At 40.9% G+C, this 16,231-nt stretch overlaps 1 protein-coding gene across 1 annotated transcript in view; it reads right to left on the bottom strand.

Moving 5' to 3' along the window:
- The window catches only part of LOC142313302 (natural killer cells antigen CD94-like), a 69,014-nt gene extending 55,175 nt beyond the window's left edge, over nt 1–13,839 (bottom strand). The window contains exons 1-3 of the mRNA XM_075352301.1: nt 13,714–13,839; nt 9,544–9,654; nt 4,705–4,833 (exon numbers count right to left, since the gene is read on the bottom strand). Coding sequence (XP_075208416.1) covers nt 4,705–4,833; nt 9,544–9,654; nt 13,714–13,804 — 331 coding nt within the window. The 5' untranslated portion in view covers nt 13,805–13,839. The remainder of the gene's footprint in view (nt 1–4,704; nt 4,834–9,543; nt 9,655–13,713) is intronic.
- Nucleotides 13,840–16,231: the final 2,392 nt, after the last annotated feature.

Here is a 16,231-nt window from a genome sequence, read left to right as displayed (position 1 = left end):
TTCACGGCGACTCCAAGCCTTGCCGGGGTCCAAAAGGCCCCTGCCACTGGTGCTGGCTTCTCTTTGAGTACCGGTCCGGTACCGCCGGGCCACCACCCGTCCGCGGTCCGTACGGTAGACTCCAATCAGCCACTCCTGCAGACGGTCACTGCCGTCTGCCAACCTTGCTGTCTCGCCCGGGGCACACACCCGGACCAGCTTCAGGCTCTTTAGCTGTCACTTTTCTCCTACTACTTCCACTACACAACTCCTCTCACTTCCTCTCTCCAAACTGATCTGCCTGTGTTTTCCTTCCTCCAGGACTGTGAACTCCTTGGTGGGTGGAGACCAACCGCCTGGCTCCACCCCCTGGTGTGGACATCAGCCCCTGGGGAAGGCAACAAGGGTTTGTGTTCTGACCTTGATGTGCCTGCAGGGAATGTGGGGTGTGGTGGTGTTGTTACCTGTGTCCCCTGGCTTGTCCAGGGTGACACATCAGCATACTCCATCCACTAGTGTATGCAGGAGAGAGAGGCAGGGGGAGCAGAACTACAAGGCTCAGCATAATTCATCCCCTAGTGTATGCAGGAGAGCAGACAGCAGCTGCTGAACTACAAGGCTCAGCATCCTTCAGCCACGACTGTATGCAGGAGTTTTTTGCTCAAAAATGTAAAATGTAAAAAAAAATGACGTCGGCTTCGCCATATTTTTGTACGCTAGCCAGGTACAGCAGGCAGGTACGGGCTGACCCCAAGCTCCAGCTGCCTATTTTTACACGGCTGGGAACCAAAAATATAGGGAAGCCCTTTTTTTAATTATTTCATGAATTTCATGAAATAATTTAAGAAAAAAAAATTGACGTGGGCTTCGCACAATTTTTGTGTCCAGCCAGGTACAACTAGACAGCTGGGGATTGGCATCCGCAGTGCAGAGTGCCCAAGCTTTCTGGGCACCCCTGCTGAAAATTGCAATCTGCAGCCGCCCCAGAAAATGGCGCTTTCGTAGAAGCGCCATATTCGGGTGCTGTATCCAACTCTTCTAGCGGCCCTGGAGCTGGGTGGCTCGCTGGGTAATAAGGGGTTAGGGCCAGCTGTGTATTATCAACTGGCCCTAAGCCCGAAATTCATGGTGTCACGCCAATATTAGACATGGCCACCATGAATTTCTTATAAAGATAAAAAAAACAAACCACAAGACAGAGAAAAATATTTTTATTAGAAATAAAACACAGCACAGTTAGTGACTCCATCTTTATTGAAATATAGAACCCCCCTCCGCAGTAATCCAATATCATCTGATCGGTCTGCTGGAAGGCAAAGCGATCAGATGATGTGTCAGGTTCAAGTACCTGAATCACATGACACATCAGCTGATTATTTAAAAACATACAATCAGCTGATGCATCAGAAGAAAAAAAAAACCTATTTTCACCTGTCTGCAAACTCCCACGTTTGATTGCTCCAGGAGCCGCCGGTAAACAGCTGATGCAGTCACCTGACAGCATCACCTGATCGCTTAAACCAGCTGGGTGGTAAAAAGCCGTCCCCACCGCTGGACTTAGACTGTCAGCTGATGCCGTAGCATGACTGCATAAGCTGATTACCGGCAGGTCCTGAAGCCAATCAGACGTGTCCCGGGAGGCTGCTAACCGGTAAGTGTGATATTTTTTTTTCTAGTTTTCCCGCTTAGGCTAAGTTCACACATCAGTTTTTTCCAATCAGGCACAATCCGGTTTGTGCCTAATGCAACGGATCCATCTCAGATTGTGTAAAAACGGATGCAACGGATCCGGTAAAAACGGATCATTTTTTTTTTGTTTTGTAATATTTTTTTTTTTATGCTGTGAGAGAGACCCCATTATCACCGCACAAACACCGGTACTACCGCACGCATCATCACCGCACACACAGGCACTCTCACACGCATCATCACCGCACACGCAGGCACTCTCGTACCCATCATCACCGCACAAGCAGGCACTCTCGCACGCATCATCACCGCACACGCAGGCACTCTTGCAAGCATCATCACCGCACACACCCCGGCACTACCGCATGCATCATCACCGCACACACCCCACCACTACCGCACGCATCATCACCGCACACGCAGGCACTCTCGCACACATCATCACCGCACACGCAGGCACTCTCGTACCCATCATCACCGCACAAGCAGGCACTCTCGCACGCATCATCACCGCACACGCAGGCACTCTTGCATGCATCATCACCGCACACACCCCGGCACTACCGCATGCATCATCACCGCACACGCAGGCACTCTCGCATGCATCATCACTAGTGATGAGCGAGTACCAAAAAGCGCGGGTGCTCGTGGCTCGGGCCGAGCATCCCAAGATACTCGTGTACTCGGCCCGAGCACCGAGCCCAATGTTATCCTATGGGAGACCCGAGTATTTTTATGAAATGACCCCCCGGCAGCATGTAGAAACCCTAAAAATGTCACAAAAGTCTCAGAAGAGTGCTCAAATGACATGGCAACAGCATGGGGAAGACCCCTTGAAGCATTTATCACTCAAAAGTCACAGCTGTGAACAATTTTGTCCGAGTTTTACGCCATTTTTACGGACTCACCAGAAAACCTTCCAAAATGACACCAAAATGAATTTTCATGGCGGAAATGTTAAGGGCACATACCCAATAGTGAGATAGAGCTGGTGTATGTTACTTTTTGGGCTGCTTCTCACTTGCGAGTTTCTCGCAGTAGAGCAATGCGAGAAAAACTCGCATTGGAATCGGACACATGTTAGTGAATGATTATGCTCTCATTTGCGATTTTTATCTCAGTCCAAATCGGACTGAGAAAAAAATCGCAGCATGCTGCTTTTTTGCGAGTTTCTACTGCGAGTCTCTCCAATGCAAGTCTATGGGAGCGTGTAAAAAATCGGATGTCACGGGACGGCACTCACACCATCCTATTGATATGCGATTTTCTAAATACATTTCTCGCATGTTTCCTAAAACACTGGAAACGAATGATGTCTCACAATGTCTGTCAATCACTATTCTCTGTCAGTCGGTCTCTCCCTCTCGCTCTCTATTCTCTCTCTGTCGGTCGGTCACTATCTCTGTCCCTCTCTCACAGTCTGTCGGTCATTTTCCCCTCCTTTCTCATACTCACCGTTCCCCGATCCCCGGCACGGCGCTACACGGCATTCACACTGCTGCGGCGGCTTTTACTATTTTGAAAAAGCCGGCCGCTCATTAAACAATCTCGTATTCCCTGCTTTCCACGCCCACAGGCGCCTATGATTGGTTGCAGTGAGACACGCCTCAACGCTGAGTGACAGGTGTCTCACTGCACCCAATCACAGCAGCCGGTGGGCGTGTCTATACTGTGCAGTGAAATAAATAATTAAATAATTTAAGAAAACGGCGTGCGGTCCCCCCAATTTTAATACCAGCCAGATAAAGCCATACGGCTGAAGGCTGGTATTCTCAGTATGGGGAGCTCCACGCTATGGGGAGCCCCCCAGCCTAACAATATCAGTCAGCAGCCGCCCAGAATTGCCGCATACATTAGATGTGACAGTTCTGGGACTGTACCCGGCTCTTCCCGATTTGCCCTGGTGCGTTGGCAAATCGGGGTAATAAGGAGTTAATGGAAGCCCATAGCTGCCACTAAATCCTAGATTAATCATGTCAGGCGTCTCCACGAGATACCTTCCATGATTAATCTGTAAGTTACAGTAAATAAACACACACACCTGAAAAAATCATTTCGTGGGCACGTACCCTAAGAGATTTTGATGAATGAGTAATATTCTGTACAAACCCCACAAGGCAAAAGGGACTATTTTTCATGGTTCATTCTGTATTGCTTCCTGTTCTCTGATACATTAGTCTTCAGACATCGACCTCACTTCTCCAGCAGATCTTTTTACATTTTAATATTTGTCAGTGTTTCTTTTGTGGTATAACAGTAAAAAAATTTTTTAACTACATATATACCGCTGCACGACCAACCCTACCCTCACATACTATACCCTCACCCAACCCCTGTAGACCGAGCCCTTGTGAGCAGCATCCTCTCTCTTCCTATATCAGTCTATCTTCTGTTTTTTTCATGATTATTGTACTTGTTTTTTTTAATGTATACCCCTTATTTACATGAAAAGCTCCTTGGAAAATATGAAATAATAATATTAATAATAATAACAAAAAATTGTGTCTATTGTTGTATCTAAATGTTTGTCAGTGGTACTTAAATAAATTAGTTTTCCTGGTAATACTTTTGTGTTTCGTTTGAAGTTAATACATTGACTCCAGGTATAGACAGAATTAGAGGGGTTTCCCAGAACTACAATTTATTTGCTATAGAAATGACTGCATGAATCTGATGATAATTAGTAGGGAGGATACTTCGATTATTCGGCTTTGGAAATATTTTACGAATACCTCACCGCTATTCGACTATTCGATGCGCAATGTAATCTATGGGAAGACCGAATAGTTCCGAATAGTTGTTATTCGGGTTTCCCATAGACTTACATTGCGCATCGAATATTCGCAAATAGTCGAATAGTGGCGAGGTATTCAAAAAAATTTCGCGAAGCCGAATAATCGAAGTATTCGATCACCCATAATAATTGTATTTCATTTGACTAATTTTCATGCATTAAGACTAAAATGGTTTTTACTCCAATACGAATTATGTTATTCTTTGGGAGCAGAACTTATATTATCTTTTTCTGTATGTTACCATTTTTCTGGTCACTTGTTGCATTTGTATCTGTAATGCACAACTCATCTCGCACAGAAAGAATTGAAGACTTGTTCTCACACTCTGAATTCCATTGGTTTTTCCCATTTCCAAAATGCATTTGATAGGCTGAAATACAAACAAATTATATTAATAGATCTATAGTAAGATATCAACAACATGTAGTTAGTGCGGATTTGTCACCAGGCCAAAAGGGACCAGTTTATTACTTTATTTTATTCCCGAGAATTCCACATTTTTTTTTTAATTTACCATTTAGCTCCAAAGATATGGGTCTTTTTATGAAGCTCTAATTTTTATTGCCTTTTTAACCCCTTCAGCCCCCGGGCACTTTTCGTTTTTGCGTTTTTGTTTTTTGCTCCCCTTCTTCCGAGAGGCGTAACTTTTTTATTTTTCCATCAATCTTGCAATATGAGGGCTTGTTTTTTGCGGGACGAGTTGTACTTTTAAATGAAATCATAAGTTTTACCATATAGTGTACTGGAAAACGGCAAAAAAATTCCAAGTGCGGAAAAATTGCAAAAAAAGTGGGATTGTACAATAGTTTTTGGAATATTTTATTCACCGTGTTCACTATATGGTAAAACTGATGTGTGGGTATGATGCCTCAGGTCGGTGCGAGTTTATAGACACCAAACATGTATAGGTTTACTTGTATCTAAGGGGTTAAAAAAAATTCACAAGCTTGTCCGAAAAACGTGGCGCACGTTTTGCGCCATTTTCCAAAACCCGTAGCGTTCTCATTTTTCAGGATCTGAGGCTCAGTGATGGCTTATTTTTTGCGTCTTGACCTGACGTTCTTAACGGTACCATTTTTGCGCAGATGCTACGTTTTGATCGCCTGTTATTGCATTTTGCGCAAAATTTGCGGCGACCAAAAAACGTAATTTTGGCGTTTGGAATTTTTTTGCCGCTACGCCGTTTACTGATCAGATTCATTGATTTTATATTTTGATAGATCGGGCATTTCTGAACGTGGCGATACCAAATATGTGTGTATTTTTTATTTTTTTAACCCTTTAATTTTCAATGGGGTGAAAGGGGGGTGATTTGAACTTTTAGGTTTTTTTATTTTTTTTTAATTCTTTAAAACTTTTTTTTTTACTTTTTTTTTTTATTTTACTAGTCCCCCTAGGGGGCTATTGCGATCAGCAATCCGATCGCTATTATCTATCTGCAGATCTCAGCTACAGAGCTGAGAACTGCAGATTTGCTGCTTCACTTTCAATGCCGGCTGTATTCCGGCATTGAGAGGAAGTGACTCATGTTAGCCACAGGCGTCATCACATGACCCTGTGCTACCATGGCAACCGCCGAAAGTCACGTGATCATGTCACGTGACGTCCGGCGGGGGCGGGGTAAGTCACTGTCATGGCGGCGCCCATATACATATCGCTGCCAAGACTTTGGCAGCGAAATGTAAGGGGTTAATGGCCGCGGGTGGAAGCGATTCCACCCGCGGCTAGCAGGCACACATATCAGCTGTTGATAACAGCTGATATGTGTGCGTCTCGCCGCCGCCGACCGGCGGCAGGGGGCGGGGCTTACCGGAACACGATCCATGACGTATCTAGTACGTCATGGGTCGTTAAGGGGTTAAGGCCCCCTTCACACATCCGTGAAAAAAACAAACCATTTTTTCATGGACATATTAAAGGGGTGGTTTGCCCACCGTGTGCCATGTTTGTGGCACATGCGTGTTCTCCGTGTGTTATACGTAATAACACACGGAGAACGGAAAGTCCCGTCTTACCTGATTCTTCTGGAGCTGTCTGTGGTGTTGAATGACAGTGTCCGGCACAGGCCACGCCACGCTGACGCTGCTTTCGGCCCCCAGTGAAGAAGATGCGTTATTCAAATTCACTGGGGGTCAGATGCAGGTGACAGCCGCAGCAGAAACTGCAGGGCTAGTGGAGGTGAGTTTGTGTTTTTTTATTTTATAATGACACGTGTGTTTCTCCGGCGCGTGTCACACGGGACCGCATCCACACTACATCCGTGTGGTACGGGTGCGGGCCATGTGACACCCGTGCTGCCGGAGAAAAATAGACATGCCTCTGTATGGAGCACATGGGCACACGTCTGCCCCACACGGAGGCACGGACCAATGGCTGAACATGTGCGTGCACATAAACCCATTGATTTTAATGGGTATACGTGTGCCCGTGTCTCCGGTACATGCGGAAACAGACCTAGCACGTACCGGAGGCACGGACGTGTGAAGGGGACCTAAGGGACGGTGGCTACAATTCCTCCTGAATGTGGCGATACCCCATATGTGATTGGAACCTACTTTTTGGTTACATGACATTACACAGACAGGAAAGAACCCTAATAGACTAGGAGTCCAAATTTGTTTGTAATAAATTTTGGCTGTCGTGTCATATTTTCACAGCTGCTGAGTTGCTAAAACTATAAAACAAACCTCTCACAATTGACCATAATTTGCTTGCTAGAATTTTATAATATTGGGCATTTAAAAATGAAAAAATTAAGTTTCTTTCACAATGTTACTTTTGCCCCAATTTTTTTTATTTTCTCAAAGGTACTTCAAAATTTGTTGTGCAATTTCTCTTGAGTACTTCAATACCACATATATGGTTGGAAATTTTTATACAAGCATAAGGCAGGGCTAAGAAAGAGAGGCATGGATTAGATTGTGGGTGCCATTTCATATTTGCGAAGCCATTGAGGTGTCACAAAGCAGGAACATCACACAAATGTCTCCAGTTTGAAAGCTGCAACTCTCAAGGTATTCATCTAGTCATTTACTAAGCATTTCTTGAACCCACATTTGCTTTATAGAATTTTTTAACATTTGACATAAAAAAAAGTACATTTCTTCAATCAAATGTTGCTTTAGTTCCTTTTTTCTTTATTTTCCTGAGGTGCAATTGTAAATATTAAACCCATAACTTGTCAATTTCTCATAAACACATCAATCACCTCAACTAATGTTTTGACACAGGACTAATGCCTGCTTTACACGAGACGATCTATCGTGTGATAGATCGTCGGATTCACGGTTTTTGTGACGCACATCCGGCATCACTTGCGACGTCGGCCTGTGTGACACCTCCTAGCGACGCAGTATCGCTCACAAATCGTGAGTTGTGTACTCGTCGCTAGGTTTCATAAAATGGTTTATGAAACATAGCGCCAGTTGTTCATCGTTCCCGTGGCAGCACACGTCACGTTGCTCTGTGTGACACCACGGGAATGATGAATAACGCTTAACTGCGTCCCACGGCTCCTGCCAGCTATGTGGAAGGAAGGAGGTGGGTGGGATGTTTACATCCCGCTCATCTCCGCCCCTCTGCTTCTATTGGCCGGCCGCCGTGTGACGTCGCTGTGATGCCGAACATCCCTCCCACTTCAGGAAGTAGATGTTCGCCGCCCTCAGCGACGTTGCACGGGAGGTAAGTACGTGTGACAGGGGGTTTACGACTTTGTGCGCCTCGGGCGATCAATTGCCCATGACGCACAAACGACGTGGGTGGTTACGATCGCTCATGCAATCGCATGATAGATCGTAATGTGTAAAGCCCACATTAGAAGGGAAGAAACTTTTTGGAGCACAGATTTTTCTGGAAGATTTTGTGGACATCACTTGCAGAGCTCCAATTTGGAGAAAATCCACACAAATTAGCCCATTTTGAAAACTACACATCTCACCTATTTCTACAGAATTTGGCTGTGTAGAAATTTAAAAAATTATATTTCTTACATTAAAAAGTAGATTTACCTTATTTTTTTTATTTTTACAAAGACTATTTAAAAAAATGTACCTCATATTTATTAGACTATTTCTCCCAAGTATACCCTAGATTTGGTCATTGTTTGGAACATGGCAAGGCTCAGCAGAGGAGCGCTATTTGCCTTTTAGGTGCAGGTTTCCATAAAGTAGATTATAGGCACCATTTGCACATCTTCTGTATCATAGAAATCCCAGAGAAGTTACCTGATATACACTTAAGGAATTAATCCATGAGTGTAGTGACTGTTATGAGCTCACTAGTATTTTCTGGAAAATAATGCATAGTAGGTGTTAGAGTGAAAATTGCAAATATGTCCAGTCCTCCGTGACTCTTCTTTTCTTCTTTGACCATTGCAAAGTATTCTCTCAAGTATTTCAATCCAGAATAGGTCTTATGGCTTGAGTAGACCTCGGAAATTCTTTCTAAGCTATCTCAGTACATACTTTTCTGGTAAAAAGCATGTACTGAGCGAATAATGATGGGCGAATAGTAACTATTCGTGTTCCTATTATGCGTAACAAGTCCAAAGTACTATTCCGCTATACATCAAGATAGCGAATGCTAATCAAATGGGAAGCCAGAGCATTTTTCTTGCCATGACAAATATTGGAACAGTACTCAGTATTTACTAAGCATTATCTGAACACGAATAGTTACTATTCACCAATCACTAGAAATTATACCTGACCAACATTCACACCTAGTAGACCTATTTCTGAGCTGATACAATTAAACATCACTATTTGTAAGGGATTATCAAACTTTTTTTTAAGCCATTATCTTAATGTTCTAATAAAGATCTTGCAGACTAAAACTTACTATTTCCCAGATTGTCACGGATAAAATCAGAAAGTTTTTTCTTCCTAAAAAAGGTTTTCCTAATCTCTCAGGACAAAATCCTGTGTTTAGCATTAAATATGTGATACAAGTACAAAGTCATAATACGGCCACTGTAGATTAACCATTGCATTTGAAAAATTGTTAATTATGACTATTTATATTACAGAAAAGAAAAGAAAAATAATGGCCACTAAGTCTTCAAATGTCAAAATTGACTTACCAAGTACTCCAACTGTACAGCTGAGAATAATTACGAGCATTAAGAGGACAACTATGATAGTGCCAATCCCTATTTTGTTTTGTTTTTTTTCTAAATGTTCCGTTCTTGGATCTGTCACAAAATAAGCAAAAATGCATTAAATCTGCTTTTTTGTCTTTTAGTTAAATCAAAATATATCTTTATGTTTGTACCTTGGGTTTGTCTTGAGGCAAGAGCACACCTTTTATTTTACATGACCCAGGGCAACCTTAATAAATCATTTTTATGCTATGCCAAACAAACTTGTTTAAATATATAAAAAAAATACTACCATTGAACTATTGGCCCTTTAACTATGTGCAGAATATCTATTTTGTAGGCCCGTATTTTTTAACCCCTGCAGGTCATTTCATGCACCTATGCTTCATGGTCAGATAGCAGTTCCTGACCAATGAGGTAAAGGTATGTCATGAAGATCATTCTGGGCACAGGAACTGTGCCCAAATGATCGCCACCAGGAGTGTAATACTCATGCTCCAGGTGTCACAGCAAGGCATGCTGCCTGTGCCTCCACTGGATGTTCAACCCCTAAATGTCGTGATCGACAGAGGTTGCAGTATTTAAAAGAATAGGAGAGAGAATGTGTTCCCTCTGCAACATGATTGGCACCCAATCACTCAGTCAAAGGAAAAAAAAAGTTATAGCTCTTAGAATAGAGTGATTCAAAAACAATAAGTTCTATAAAATTGTTTTTATTCTGTCAAAGGGGCAAAACATAAGAACATTATATAAATGTGGTATCGTTGTAATCAGACTGACCCGAAGAATAAGGCTGTGTGCGCACGTTGCATCCAGTTACTTGCAGTTGTAAATGCATCCTCTGGCAGAATTTGTCTTTGACAAATTTGGTTTAGTCCAAAAAAAAGCTAAAAATATGCATGCATTTTCACTGCGTTTTTACCGAGGTTTACATGCTTTTTCATTACTTAAAGTCAGATGCGTTTTCATTGTAAATACACGACTAAATAAAGTTTTAACAATCAAACAGTATGAAAAAAATGTAAAAATGTTTTAAAAAAATCATGATTAAAATCATACACAAAATAGCTAATTTTATTAAAATGATAACTGTGATCTAATATTTATGGCTAAAATAACGTTAAAATATTGTTATTTTGTCAAAAAAGCATTCATTCTGCACCAAAAAAGCATGTAAAACACTAGGATTTTGATTGTGTGTGCATTTTGAAAGATCTCATTGACTCTAATGTTAGCAAAATGCTGCCAAAATGGCAAAAACAATTGACATGTTGCTTCTTTAAACGCAGAGATTTTGGAAAATTTTCTGCAACTAAAATGCTGCGTTTGCAAAGCATTGTGCGCACAAGAAAGCCCTATTTCCCATAGACTTTGCCTGGAAATCAAAAAGCATGCATTTTTGCAATAAAACGCTGCAGTTCAAAATGCTGCGGAAACGCATGAAAAAACACTATGTTCGCACATAGCCTAAAACTGCCTTATCAACTTTACCACATGGTGAATGGTGTAAAAAAAAAAGCCCAAACTATTCCTGAATTGCTGTTTCATTCTGCCATCCAAAAATCTGAATAGAGAGTGATCAATATATATTATGAGCCTGAAATTGGTACCAATAAAAACAACAAGCCCTCATATGAATTTATTGGCAGAATTTTTGAAAACTTATAGCTCTCAAAATAAAATGATGCAAAAACCTTTCTTTCTGATGTTCTTCTGTTGAGTTAAGGGGGCTTTACACGCTACAATATCGTTAATGTTTTATCGTCGGGGTCATGTCGTTAGTGACGCACATCCGGTGGCATTAACGTTATCGCAGTGTGTGACACTTATGTGCGACCTAAAACGATCGCAAAGGTGGCAAAAATCATTTGCCGTGGAGAGGTCGTTCTAAAGCCAAAAATTGGTCACCTCTCAGCGATGTTGTTCCTCGTTCCTGCGGCAGTACACATCACTGTGTGTGACTCCGCAGGAGCGAGGAACATCGCCTTACCTGCCTCCACCGATAATGAGGAAGGAAAGAGGTGGGCGGGATGTTATGTACCGCTCATCTACGCCCCTCCGCTTCTATTGGCTGACCGCTTAGTGACGTAGCGGTGACGTCGCTGTGATGCCGAACGCACCTCCCCCTTGAGGGAGGGATTGTTCGGCAGTCACAGCGACATCACCGACCAGGTAAGTGCGTGTGACGCTGCCGTACCAAGAATGTTCGCTGCGGCAGCAATAACACGATATCGCATGCACGATGGGGGCGGGTGCTTTCACGCTCGATATCGCTAGCAATTGCTAGCAATATCGTAGCGTGTAAAGCCCCCTTTAGGCTATGTGCGCACGCTGCTTTTTTTCTGATCACAAAGATGCAGCATTTTTGTGCGTTTTTGGCTGCAAAAAAGCACACAAAAATGCACCCACAGTAAAAACGCATGCGTTTTTGTGTGTTTTTTGCTGCGTTTTGCTGCATTTTTGTTGTTGCAGAAATAATTGACATGTTGCATCTTTGTGGTCACCACAAAAAGGCACCTAAAACAAAACTGCACTGTGCGGACAGCAAAAATTAAATCTCATAGACTTTGCTGGGGAAGGAAGTGCATGCAGTTTTGAGACCAAAAACGCACCCAAAAAAACGCTCAAAAACGCAGCGTGCGCACATCACGTCTGGGTCCAGCTATGATACAGTTAATCCTACAAATGTTAATCAGGGTTTTGTCATATCTGTGAGCCATCCTAAAATGTTTTGGAATTGGTTTAAGACCTGGTGCTAATGCAATCTTTTTTGCTGCATGAATTGCAGTGCATTTGTGCCCTTGTCCATCCCAGTGATAATGTGTCACACGTCACCGCCTGATCACGTCTATGCACATGTGATCTTTGTGGTAGCTGTACCGACCATGTGACTATTTTTTATTTGACTAAGAAGCAGATTGTGGTGCATCTGTGCCAAAGTATTGATAATTTTGGGCTTTTTTTTATTTACGATCCATCTTGAATGCTTAGGCCTAATTGATTATGCTTCTTCATTATTTTGCCTCATATATTTTTGACATTGGTATCATATCTCACTTATCTTATCTATTGTAATATTCTTTATGTTCAATTTTGTATGCTAGTCATTGTTTTGACTTGTCAATAATAAAAATATATACTTATTTACGTATTAAGCTTTGCATATTCTTCGTATTTGTATATTTTTTTCAGTTAATTAATCAACTTTTAATTCTTTGTCAATTTTATTTGACATTCTATGATTAAGGCTGGACTCACACGAGCGTATGGCATCCGATGCGAGAGCATCGGATGCGATATGCTAATGACCCCCGGCTTAGGCTCTGCTGTGAGCATGAGCCGAGTGTCATGTCTGTGACTGTAACCCGATCTTGTGATCAGGTCACAGCTGTGAAGCTGAGTGCAGGCGCTGTGGAGGGGAGGGAGGGGTTAATCCTCCCATCTCCTCCATTGTCAGCCTGTGCGTATATCTCACTGCACTGGGATAACATCCGAGTGCAGTCTGATGTATCTCTCGCATCCTTTAACTTCAATGGGTGCGAGAGATACGGCTGAAGCAGAAAATCACAGCATGCTGCCATTTTTCTCGCATCCAGAATCTGGATGCAATAAAAGCTGCCCAACTGCTCGCCCTCATTGACTAACATTGTTCAGAGTGCAATGCGAGATTTTTTCGCATTGCACTCGTCTGTTTTTAATGCTCATGTGAGCATACCCTAAAGGGGTTTTCCTGATTTTGAGAAAATTCTTCTACCCTGGCTTAGTTTTTAAGAAAACAAGCAGTGCTTTACTTTTCCTCTCTTGGTCTAGCACTGAGTATCTGTTCTTTTCAATGTCTCTTAATGTTTGTAGTACTGATGTCCCCTAGGTCAATGCTGTAGCCCATCAGTAAGCTCAGCAGCTCAACCTGTGTTGACGACATGAGCTGCTGTGACATCAGGCAGTTGTCAATAAAATACACTGGGAATCACTAATGGAGTTTCGGCGAAGGACACGGGGTGTGCGATTAAATAACAGTTTTCTGTTTTTCTTTTACGCAAACTTCAGGTAGAAGTCAATGCTTTTCTGGAGTCACAGACCCCCTTGTGTTCCCATTGTTGCTCATTCAATATAAAATTAATATGCTCCATATAGTAGTTAATATGAACTTACCAGTTGCTTCTTTTCTATTGGTAATATTTAACTGTGAATGACTGGATTCCAAGGGAAGATTTAGAAGAGCATAATCAACATGAGTTTCCATCTTGATTAATTTTAATTAATTTTATAAAGTATTGTTTTCGCAGACTCTAGAAAAATAAAAAACTTCAATGAGAAAAGTGGGAAGTCCAATGATTGGAAAAGTGTTACTTATACATCATGTTACACAAACTAATCTCAAATAGTCAAGTGATGAGCTGTAATTTATTATTATTATTATTATTATTATTATTAGTAGTAGTAGTAGTAGTAGTAGTAATAGCAATAAGCAAATGTATTTGTGTGGAATTGAATTTTAATTAACTTTCAAAAAAATATGTACACTTGCAATTCGTTCCAAGTAAATGTAGCATTTTAGCGACCAGGATTAGCCATCATTTTACTGGAGCACAGAGGTTCAGTAAAAGATTTAAAAATTAAAAATACAAAGCTCAAAACTAACCTGTCCCTCAATTTGCTGTCTGCGTCTCTTCTTTACTCTTTCCTTTGTTGCGAGCATCCTCTTCAGGTTGCTTTACTCTATTCCAGCATGAGGAGGCATCTGATGTCACTAATGTGCATGCCCAGGGGATCTGAGAATAAGCCAAGACTTAGTATAGAGTAAAGCAGTCTAAAGAGTATGAAATTAAATAGTCAAGAAGAGGCGCAGAGGATCAGGTTGGGGCCTAGAACATGTGAGAGATGGGACAAGTGAGTGACGAGAGGCGTATTCTTCTTTTTTATATATCTACATTGTTTTTATTCTGAGGTCTGTAGAATCCCCGGAGCAAAATAAGGAACAGTCAAATAATATCGCATAACTTTGCTGTAAGTCAAATTTCCCTATCAATTTCCCTATAAAATTTGCCTAATTTTGCAAATTCAAATTTGGACAGATTTAGATACCTCTAATTATCATACACATTAATAATAATACTATTAATAATACCAAGCATATTATTAAAGATCCACACAATTTTAGCTTTTTTCACTTTAGCTTTTTCCTCCTCTATTTCCACCAGAAGGAATTTACATTATTTTTTGTACCCCACTTTATCCCATTTTGGAAAATCAATAAGACAATTTTGTTTTTTTGGCCAGTACAATTACAGCCATCCTAGATTTAGATAAGTGGGGTTTTTAGAGGTGGGAAACACTTTATTTTTATGGTGTTCATTGTGTAGTAAAAATGACCTGGTAATATTATTTTCACGGTCAATACAATTAAATAACTTCTAAACTTTTAAGAATTTTTTTCTGTATTTTAGGGATTGAAAAAAAATCAGAAACAAAAGTATTTTCAAAGACCCGTAACTTTTTTATTTTTCTGTCCATGTAGCTGAGTAAAGTCTTCCTTTTTGTGTACACTGATCTGCACTTTTTATTGATATTATTTTTGGGTAAATATGACATCTTGATTGCTTTTTATTTTATTTTTTTACAAGGAAGACTGGCACCAAAAAACTGCAATTAAGGTATTTTGATTTTTTCGCTCTTCAGAGTTTACTGTACAATTTAAATAATTTTATAAGTTTATAAATCAGACATTTTACGACACAACAATAGCAAATATGTTTTCTGTGTTTTCAATTTTTTATTTCTTTATTTTTGAAAGTGTAAAAGGAGGCAATTAAAACTATATACAGTCTTATGAAAAAGTTTGGGCACCCCTATTAATGTTAAACTTTTTTCTTAATAACAATTTGGGTTTTTGCAACAGCTATTTCAGTTTCATATATCTAATAAATAATGGACTCAGTAATATTTCTGATTTAAAATGAGGTTTATTATACTAACAGAAAATGTGCAATCTGCATTTAAACTAAATTTGACAGGTGCATAAGTATGGGCACCCTTATCAATTTCTTGTTTTGAACACTCTTAACTACTTTTTACTGATTTACTGAAGTACTAAATTGGTTTTGTAACCTCATTGAGCTTTGAACTTTATAAGCAGGTGTATCCAATCATGAGAAAAGTTATTTAAGGTGGCCACTTGCAAGTAGTACTCCTATTTGAATCTCCTATGAAGAGTGGCATCATGGGCTCCTCAAAACAACTCTCAAATGATCTGAAAACAAAGATTTTTCAATATATATATTGTTCAGGGGAAGGATACAAAAAGTTGTCTCAGAGATTTAGACTGTCAGTTTCCACTGTGAGGAACATAGTAAGGAAATGGAAGAACACAGGAACAGTTCTTGTTAAGCCCAGAAGTGGCAGGCCAAGAAAAATATCAGAAAGGCAGAGAAGAAGAATGGTGAGAACAGTCAAGGACAATCCACAGACCATCTTCAAAGACCTGCAGCATCATCTTGCTGCAGATGGTGCCACTGTGCATCGGTCAACAATACAGCACACTTTGCACAAGGAGAAGCTGTATGGGAGAGTGATGCGAAAGAAGCCGTTTATTGTGATTTTATGTGATATACCAACAAACAGTAGCAAGTACAGTATTTATGAAATCTAAAGGAAATGATAAGTGTTTTTC

The sequence above is a fragment of the Anomaloglossus baeobatrachus genome, chromosome 5 (genome assembly GCF_048569485.1).
Source record: "Anomaloglossus baeobatrachus isolate aAnoBae1 chromosome 5, aAnoBae1.hap1, whole genome shotgun sequence".
NCBI classification, from domain to species: Eukaryota; Metazoa; Chordata; class Amphibia; order Anura; family Aromobatidae; genus Anomaloglossus; species Anomaloglossus baeobatrachus.
Note: the sequence above shows the minus strand (reverse complement) of the source record. Positions and strands in the feature narration are given on the sequence as shown.